This window comes from Branchiostoma floridae, chromosome 4, assembly GCF_000003815.2.
Source record: "Branchiostoma floridae strain S238N-H82 chromosome 4, Bfl_VNyyK, whole genome shotgun sequence".
NCBI classification, from domain to species: Eukaryota; Metazoa; Chordata; class Leptocardii; order Amphioxiformes; family Branchiostomatidae; genus Branchiostoma; species Branchiostoma floridae.
In genome coordinates this window covers 32,104,871-32,114,396 of record NC_049982.1, presented here as the reverse complement: position 1 = coordinate 32,114,396, position 9,526 = coordinate 32,104,871, and the positions used below count along the sequence as shown (strand labels likewise).

Sequence of the window (9,526 nt, the reverse complement as noted above, 5' to 3'; positions counted from 1 at the left end):
TTATTTTCGGCAGTTACGACATAGGCTGGAATTTCTCCACCATCCTTGCCTTCCTGCCTGTCCCTTTCAGAATTATCTTTGTTTTGCTGACTAGTCCTCTCAGTGTCCTCTGACTGACCAACTGTTACATATTTCTGTAACTTTGAAGGAACTTCTGAAAACTGCTGCTTGATCACATCCTGAAGCTTCTTCAAACTCTCGGGCGGTCTTAGACCAGACAGTGCATCTTGAGATATGGTAGACAACATCGACCTTTGAGTCAATGCAGAAGCATCCTTCTTGTCTTGTGCTGTCTTCCCATCCTCTTGTTCTTGGGCCCGTGTCTTTGTTTCCTTGACAACCTCCCCGTTAGAAGCTAGATTGTTCAGCGACCGTGACTTGGCTTTAGCGTTAGTTTTACTGAGGGTTTGCGTAGAAGGGCGGAGTCGAGACAAGTCTGCCCTGGCCTCCTCTTCCAGTGCTTGACTCAAGCGCTCCTCCAACAGCTGCGACCTTTTTCACACACACAGCAAGAAATGATTGGATTATGGTAATTATCACCTGGACCAATGGAGTGTGTCCTTATTATTACCTGGACCAATGGAGTATATCCTAATCATCACCTGCATGGACCAATGGAGTTTGTCCTAATTATCACCTGGACCAATGGAGTACCTCCTGATTATCACCTGGACCAAAGGAGTATATCCTGATTATCACCTGGACCAATGGAGTGAGTCTTACCAAACTTGGACAAATGTCAACAAATATTGTTTTCAGGCCATACTGTTAGGAACTCACCCCTCCCCCCCCCCCAAAAAAAAAAATCATTTTATGTACATATGTGTCTCATCCATCCATAGTGTTTAAAAAAAGTTAGATTCTCCAAAATGGCACTACACAAACATCTAATACCGGTATACATGAATGCATGTCTACAAACTTTATGCAGAAATCTGGCCTATATTCTTTCAATCTTTATATTTTGAAAAGTACATGTAAGTTTTAAAGCCAAGACTTTTTCCTCATGCTAGATTTTTTTCTCTCTTTAGCCTTCAAGCTATCTATAAAATGTTTGGCATTCAAAATTTAGATTGACATGTAACGCTGGTTTACCTTTATCTGAGGGTAACCTATATTCAGTTATTGTAAGAAAAACGCATTTAGGGATATGAAGTTGGCGGACGGTGGTTTCAAATCGGAACATTTTGAAAATACTGCAAATTTGAAACCACTGTCAGCAGACTTAATACTCCTAAATGTGCTGTTTTTAAAGACAACGGATAAAGGTCACCCCACGGATAAAGGTGAACTAGCATTAGAATGTTTAAGAAAAGGCAAAAAGAATAAAGTGCAGAGTACTGTACCCCGGGTCGCAGTCGATGAGCGCCCATCCCCCGGCACAGCCCTCAGCACCTGGCAGCAGCAGCTGTTTGCAGTGCTCGATCAGCTGTGCCACGTGGTCCTCCCTCTCCTCCAGAAGCAGCTCCTCCTCGCGGTTAGACGACTGGAGAACTGTCAGGTCCTCACTCACCGCATTCCCCAGCATCATGTCTGCATAGGGAGGAAATCACCACAATTGTCAGTGACACAAACTTTCCTCCTCAGGGTTGGACGACTGCAGGACTGTCAGGTCCTCACTCACCGCATTCCCCAGCATCATGTCTGCATGGGGAGGAAATCACCACAATTTTCTGGTGAGGATCAGAGCTAACATCAACTCACATAATTCCACTGGATGTCATAATGAGAATCTGAACCAATTTAAAGGTATTTGAAACAATCTTCAGAAGGCCTCTATGACAAAGTTTTTTGGTGTGGTGGTATTATGGCACGTGGTGGAATTATGAGAGTTGATGTTAGATTGTAGAACATACCTTCTTTGGTTAAATTTGCAGTGTAACACATGAGATGAAGAGTAATGCTATGCTATGGGTTGATATATGGCCAATCACACCTAGTCTTTTCAATGAATGAATGAAAGACCTTTATTGTACATTCATGCCTCGACGGGCTAGGTACAGGTCACTGATAACAGACATGACTGATAACAGACATAACAAACATATGCAAAAACAACAAGATACAATTAACTAGCTGAAGGTACTAAGCTAACAGGATGGTCGACATCTTCTCGCTTCTTTGTACAGGTGTAGATATAGGAACAGATAATGTTTGATATACAGGGTTTGTCTAGGCGCATCAAAAATAGAAATTTATCCCTTGCATTAAGGTGTTCAAAATATGGGAACTCTTTTCTTATATATTCATAAAGCACAATCCGTTCATTATGGTACAGTTTACAGTGTAAAATAAAATGCTGTTCATCTTCTACTTGTTGCAAATCACAAAATTGGCAGACTCTATGCTGCAGAGGGGTGCGGTTGTGCCTTCCAGTTTCGATATGTAACTTGTGGCAACTAATCCGGAGTTTAGTGACAGCCACTCTGTGTTGTATGTTTTTCACCATCAGATATTCTTCTTCTTTATAAATAGTCTTGAATAATCTATAGGTTCGTAATTTGTTACCGAAAGATTTGTCCCGGTTGTCATTGTGTATTTCAGCTTTAAATGTTTGAATATAAATATCCTTTAATCGTTGGCTGATGGCGTTGGTTATAGGTAATAGGTTTGTTCCTAGAGATATCTGAGATCTCCATATGTAGGCAAAACCGCATTCCTCCAGTATCTTACGAACGCCGGACGCCCAGCACTTGTTTCCATTTGCATCTAGTTGTAATTGACAAGATAGGGCGTCGGCTTGTAGACTGTCAGCTGGCACGTTTTGACGGATTCTTAGAAAGTGTTTGATAGCGTTCAGGGAGGCTTCCAGTTGAATGGGGTACCTCCCTAATTCCGCTCTTGTGGCAAGGTTAGATGCTGGTCTGGGGATATTTAGTGCTTGTTTGCAGAATTTAAGGTGAACAGATTCAATGGGACAGGTTTTAGGGCTTTTTAATGCCCCCCAGATTTCTGAGCCATAAAGTAGAATAGGTTTGACACATGCATCGAAAAGTTTGTTTCTAACTGGTAATGAGGCGGTGGCTTTATCTAAAGATTGTTTTATTCCGAATAAAGCCTTCAGACCTTTGCCACTCAGGTATCAATAAGCATGTTTGTTCATTTTACGTGCAGTGGTTTGACACCTGAGAACATACCCATACAAAATCATTTTCTTGTGACCCGTCAAAGTTAATATCCTTCTGATATACCACATAAAATTTCAGTGTCAGGCAGATCATTCCAAACAAAACATATAATGTAGGTTGCCAAGCTGATTTTGATGTATAGAAAACAATGCCATTTTTCTAGTTCTTTTATGAGAATGGGAGATACATTTGTATCATCATCAGAGGTATAAAATCTGTATCTTGATGACATACATGTAAGTACATTCTGTTCTACTATTTGTATCATAGTAAGCACAGGCCAATGCCAAATTCTACACGTAGGGCTTGAAAAAGATATCAGAGGTAATTAAAAACTTTTTAAAGACCCAAAACTCACCAATAGTTGCTTGCCGGTAGGCATCTTTGAACCTGCTCAGATAATACCTGAAAAGGACAAGTCCAAGTAAACCTTTGTAAAGACTTTCAAAGTAAGGAATCTACAGAAACAATAACGTTACCATACTTCATTATGTACATATGGAACTGCCTTGCAATATAAGCACCGCTGAATGGTTTTGTATCATGTTGTGTTTACGTTGAAAATTCTTAATGTTGCAGTGCGAAACATGACGTGTGCGTACCTGTTAGCTGACTTGTATCCATCGTTTAGGACCCCTGCTAACTTACGCTCTCCAGTACGCGTGAAGTCCCCCTGTACACAGAGGAGAAGTTTAAATCAACTGTTCAACACATCTCAAAAACACACATGATGAGGAATGGATGACTTTTCTTCATCCTTTCTATCTTCAGCATGATCCAAAAAGCTATAGAACGTTACTACTGTGTCTGACACCATGTTGGTTGACCTATATTTGCATATCAGTGAATCACAGCTCAAGCCCTTGTGGAAATTTAAAGCACTTTTGACCCCCTGAAATACACATAATTGAATGCCTATGGCTCAAAGAACAGAGTGCAAGAACAATACATGTACTTGCAAACTACTTTGTGTAAAGCAAACCCTCAGCTGTACAGTGCTGTAACAGGCCCTTCCTTGACAATGTTGGATGGGCTGATATAGGTACAATCTAATCATGATACTTGAAAACTTGCTGACAAAACAATGTGCACACTTCAGCTACAGTTGCTTAAAATGAAGGACACCCACATGACAGAACCTGCCCGTTTCATCGATATGGAAAGTGAGTAAAAATGCTCTATACCACAAGACCTTAAAACAACTATGTGTACAATGATTGTCCTTGCCCTTGAGATGACACTGACCTTCATGGCTGCAGTTCCGGCGTACTGCCTGCTGATGGCGTCGCCGTTGTTGGCCCACATCTGCTGGTACACGACACGACAACGCGACGGCATGGTCTGGTCGGGCATCATCAGGCCGAGCTTACGCAACTTCAAACACAACACAAAAACAGCACATCATTCAGTGGGCTACTATTCTGTCCACATATTTTAGAAAAACACAATGCTTTAAAATTCACAATTCTCTGACAATTATAAATTTACCCAAATTCATAATCTGGCCTAAGCTGAAAACCCAAGATTTCTAAGATGTAAATAAACTTGAACTGATAATAATAATAAGAACACAAGGTTTAGGCTACATACCTGTATCTCCATGACAGTCCTTGCAATGGCCGACTGTACCACGTTGGTCCTGTCCAGACAATCCATACAGTTGGTTCTGAACACACCCCGCTGTTCACAGATCACCCCTGCTGGGTCAACCCTGGAAACCAAACACAGAACATCTAGATGATGTAATTTTTAATCTTTTCAATCATACACAAAAATAAAGCGCTTGCCAACAAGCTTCCGATCAGTCCTCTGATCCTTTTAACTTGTAATTACCCAAAGCCTACGTCACACATCCAGACCGGAAGTGTGACGTCAGCAAAGGGTCAAAGGTGCTTGGAAGTCGGTGTCGGCCCCCGTCTCGGTTGAGGAAAGGTTGATGGCTCTGATATAGATGGTCTCTTTGACTCCCCTGAGAAAGAAATCCTGTTTGGAACCTAGTACATGTATCTTCACAGATGGACTGACATTCGAGTACAGAGCATCTCTGTATAGCCACTGGGAAAGTTTTCACTTTGCACTGGTACAAAATCTTAACTTTTACAATATTTTACAGTTTTTAGAATCTATCTTAAGATAAGAGATGGTTCTTACCAGCTGTATCTCATCCCACGGATGAGGTCCTTGATGCTGTCCACAAGCACACACACGTTCTCAAACTTCATTCCCCGGCTGTCAGAAACACCAAAACAGGCTTGAGCATTTTTTCCTCTTGTAATTTGTATACAGAAACATAGAAATAGTAGAAAGGCAGCATTTTAGAGAAAAGCAGGGTATCTCGGGTAAGTTACGGCCTGTGATTCGATGGAGCTTGCCGGGGAGTGAAAAAAGGGCGCGGCCCCGCAAGGTTACCAGGGTTATGGAACCGAACATGAAATTCGAACCACTCCCTGACCTCAGTTGACCCCGCTTGACCACAACATTTGCAGAACTGTCCAATGTCATAACGTAATGTTACATTGCGAAAACAGGAACTCACTATATATGGAGCACACTAACTACTTTTGGTAAACGTCTAAATCCTAACCGTATTAGATATTGATGAAGAATTTATCAACTTTTGACATAATTCGATGTGAATGACAAAAGGAGGCCCTCGCGGAAGCCGCATAATGGTACTTTCCGAGCCCCGTTCGATCGAACGACCGAACCCCCGGGTTGTGAAATGGCGGGAAAACGACAGCGGCGCTGAAAGCGGTTGTGAAGGACCATTACCATCGCATTTACGGGCTTCGTCCTCGGTGACAACAGTACTTTTGCTGACAATATAGGCAAATTTGCCTTTATAATCCCTTTTAAAAGAAATTTATCCATCGCTATTTGGTTTCATCATAAAATAATTTCCTCTAGGGCGAATGATTGACCAAAAATGTGACAAAATCTCCATTTTACCTATTTTTGACCCAAAAAATGTTACGATGAATTAATACACAGCAAAAAAGCGACGGACAAACTAAATCTCCTTGAGGTAATCTGTCATCCTGTGAAATATGAGGGTCCAGAACGTTGTCTCCACCGAGGACAGGGCACATGAAATAAACCTAATATTTTGAACAAACATTTGTGTTTTTAACCCCAAAAATCCATTATATCAACATACTTTGTCCGGGGTTTTATTTCATTTAAATACTTCTAGCACCTTGTGAAATTTCTTTGCAATACGACCATGCTATCGGATTTTACAAGCATATACCCATTTTACCATGTCTACCGCAGTGTCACATGCCGTAATTGACCAGAGATGTTTCCCTCCCAGTAAGTTGCCTTTTGTCGAGCTACTCTTACCCAATACTGTACCATTAGGCTCACTCCTGTGGTGTCGCCAAAAATGACACGAAGAAGGAAGGAAGAAAGAAGAAAACAGCAAAACAATATAACTACATGTAGAAGCCTTGACTTCATTCTATCCTGGCTCCAGTTTTCTCTCAAAAATTGATTGATTTACATATTAACCAGTAATTTGACCTGCTACTGCTTGTTTAATCTACTGGCGTCCTGGTAGGCACTAGCCCGCATATATAATTAAACATCAACAGCGACCGCTCGTGTTGAAAGAGGAAGCAATCAAAGATGAAGCAAATGTAACAGAGCTAGAATACTATGGATACCAGCATCAACGTGTATGTTTTAGAAACCAACTTGCCATATGTTATCATACGTAGAAGGACTCACCAATGTTCATGGAAGTCAAATGTGATGTAGGTGAGTTTGGTACTGTCCATGTTGAGGATGTGTGTGAGGAATGCATCTCCTATAACCTTCTCTCTGCCCACCTGATCCACTAGGTTTGCAACAACCTGGACAGAGAAACACATGGTACATTGTAGCTTCAAAACTTGTTGGAAGCAGTCTTGTATCAGTGTTCTCGCCAGGCCTTTTCAGCACAGTGGGCCCCTATGTGATCTGTATCCCCAACACTGCGATTTGTATCCCCAATGCTGTGATTTGTATCCCCAACACTGTGATTTGTATCCCCAATGCTGTGATTTGTATCCCCAACACTGTGATTTGTATCCCCAATGCTGTGATTTGTATCCCCAATGCTGTGATTTGTATCCCCAATGCTATGATCTGTATCCCCAATGCTGTGATCTGTATCCCCAACACTGTGGTCTGGGTCCCAATGCTGTGTTTCAACCAGCGTAGGGGACTTTTCTGTTGTTTTGTAAGAAAGGTAAAAAATGATTTTTTTTTTCTCACAAAATTTGGCCCTCAGGCCACACCAATTTAATTTCTTGGTTCACGGATTCGCTCGCTCCTATTTTTTGGAAAAAAAAAAAGAAATAAAAATTACCACTCAGCAAATTTTCACCATTAATGAAACCATTCACCAACTTTCTGGTGTAGCAAACATAAAAATTGACACTACTTTTGTAATTTTCAATGAACAGGTGCTGTTACTGTACAGTTTTTGTACTTTTTTCAAGCTGAAAACTTTTTATTCTTTATGTTTTGGATTAGCCCTTACCTTTACCCCAACCATTTTACAATTTTTATTTTCATTTTTATTTCGCCCTCTCGCTCCATATTTTTTATGAAAAAATCTGTGAACCAAGAAATTAAATTGGTGTGGCCTCAAAATGCAGAAAACAGGAGGATTCCCGCATACCCACTATAATGCTCTCAACTGCAAACTTCCCACATAGTTTTGCTGCTATAACATGCCCCTACACTGTGAACACATCCCGGTGAGAACACTGCACGACACCTTATGTAGAATGTTTTGAACACTATGTCTAAGATATCTCAAGTGTGCATACCTTGTGGACTACTGATTGTTGCAATGTTAGATATCAATTGACAGTTTTTTTCTAGTGTGACAGTCTTAAGGTACATGTACAGGGCTCGAAATTCATATTTGGGATTAGGTGCACTGGCGCACCCAGCTTAAGAAATAAGGTGCACCACTTAAATTGAAGTAATAACATAGTAATAAAACTTAGTTACAAGCTATCAAATTCTTAAACAAGTACCATGACAGACATTTTTATTATCTTTCTAACACTTAGATGTCAAGAATATGATGTATACTAGTATACTTTGATATCTTTACATACACAAACCTAAGAAAATATTTGGGTGCACCCTGTGCACCCACAGAAAAAGATTAGGTGCACATCTCCAATTTGGGTGCACCTGGGTGCACATGCACCCAGTATTTCGAGCCCTGATGTACATAAGATAAAAGTGAAATTTGATGTAACTGCGACATACTCACTTGGCTACCATAAGTGTCAAATTGCTCTTCAAAGTGTTTCTCAAATGCTGCCTGGGTCTCTACTTCACCTACATAAAAACAACAGGCAACAATAAAACAACAACAGGCATTACCATATTCTCTCAAATAAAGTACACACTATTAAAACTTTGCAAAATGGAAAAGGTGCAACAAGTCGTTGCCAAAGTTGGGGTGCATACTTTATTTGATGTTATGGCATGGATACACGGTAACAATATGTTTTTTCCTAGGCCACACCAATTTTATTTGTTGTTTCTCGGATTTTTTTCAGAAAAAAATTGGGTCGGTCGTTCGGAAAAAAGAAAAAAAAATTGCAAAAAGTCAGGGGTAGGTGAGATCGAGGGGCTTACTCAAGTTACAGTTAATTTAGGGTGTCCCTGGTAGCAAAGTCCAAAGCCTGAAGAAAAATTATAAACGTACCGTCCAAAATAGGCACGTACAGCTACTGAGGCCTATAATTCATTTGAGAAAGGAGAGGCTGTGAAATTTTGTCAAAACGAGGTGTGGCCATCAATATGAAATTTTTTTTCTTCTTCCAAATCGGAAAAAATTGGGTCGGGAAATCTGAGAAACAACAAATAAAATTGGTGTAGCCCTACAGTGAAACATAATGATGTCACTTACCCTTTAGAATTCAAATTTCAAAGATTTTGATTGAATGTGACCTTGTGCTTTGAGATCTGTACAGGAAGGTGTGATACACCAGTACTGACCTCTGTCGATCCGGGGAGGGGGGCGGTACCTGATCCCAGGCTGGCTCCAGAAGATGGGCACAGACCCTCGCACCTGGACAAAGGACACCACGTGGGATTGCACCTGGATGATCTGAAAATGCAAAGGTCTAACGCTGCTTAACCTTTTTCCGATGGTAACCTATTTCGTTGTTTGTAAGAAAAAACGTATTTAGGGATATGAAATCAATGGACGGTGGTTTCAAATCGGAACATTCTGAAAATATGGCAAATTTGAAACCACAGTCCACAGATTTAATACTCCTAAATGTGCTGTTTTTAAAGACAACGGATAAAGGTCACCCCACGGATAAAGGTGAACTAGCATTACTCAGTTATAAATTAAATTTCAACAGCACAGAAAAATCGTC

General features: G+C 40.6%; 1 protein-coding gene across 1 annotated transcript in view; it reads right to left on the bottom strand.

Moving 5' to 3' along the window:
* The window catches only part of LOC118413275 (phosphatidylinositide phosphatase SAC2-like), a 38,950-nt gene that overhangs the window by 11,109 nt on the left and 18,315 nt on the right, over window positions 1–9,526 (bottom strand). The window contains exons 10-18 of the mRNA XM_035816531.1: window positions 9,138–9,249; window positions 8,404–8,471; window positions 6,858–6,982; window positions 5,280–5,357; window positions 4,719–4,839; window positions 4,374–4,502; window positions 3,731–3,801; window positions 3,487–3,533; window positions 1,347–1,533 (exon numbers count right to left, since the gene is read on the bottom strand). Of these exons, the coding sequence (XP_035672424.1) occupies window positions 1,347–1,533; window positions 3,487–3,533; window positions 3,731–3,801; window positions 4,374–4,502; window positions 4,719–4,839; window positions 5,280–5,357; window positions 6,858–6,982; window positions 8,404–8,471; window positions 9,138–9,249 (938 nt within the window). The remainder of the gene's footprint in view (window positions 1–1,346; window positions 1,534–3,486; window positions 3,534–3,730; window positions 3,802–4,373; window positions 4,503–4,718; window positions 4,840–5,279; window positions 5,358–6,857; window positions 6,983–8,403; window positions 8,472–9,137; window positions 9,250–9,526) is intronic.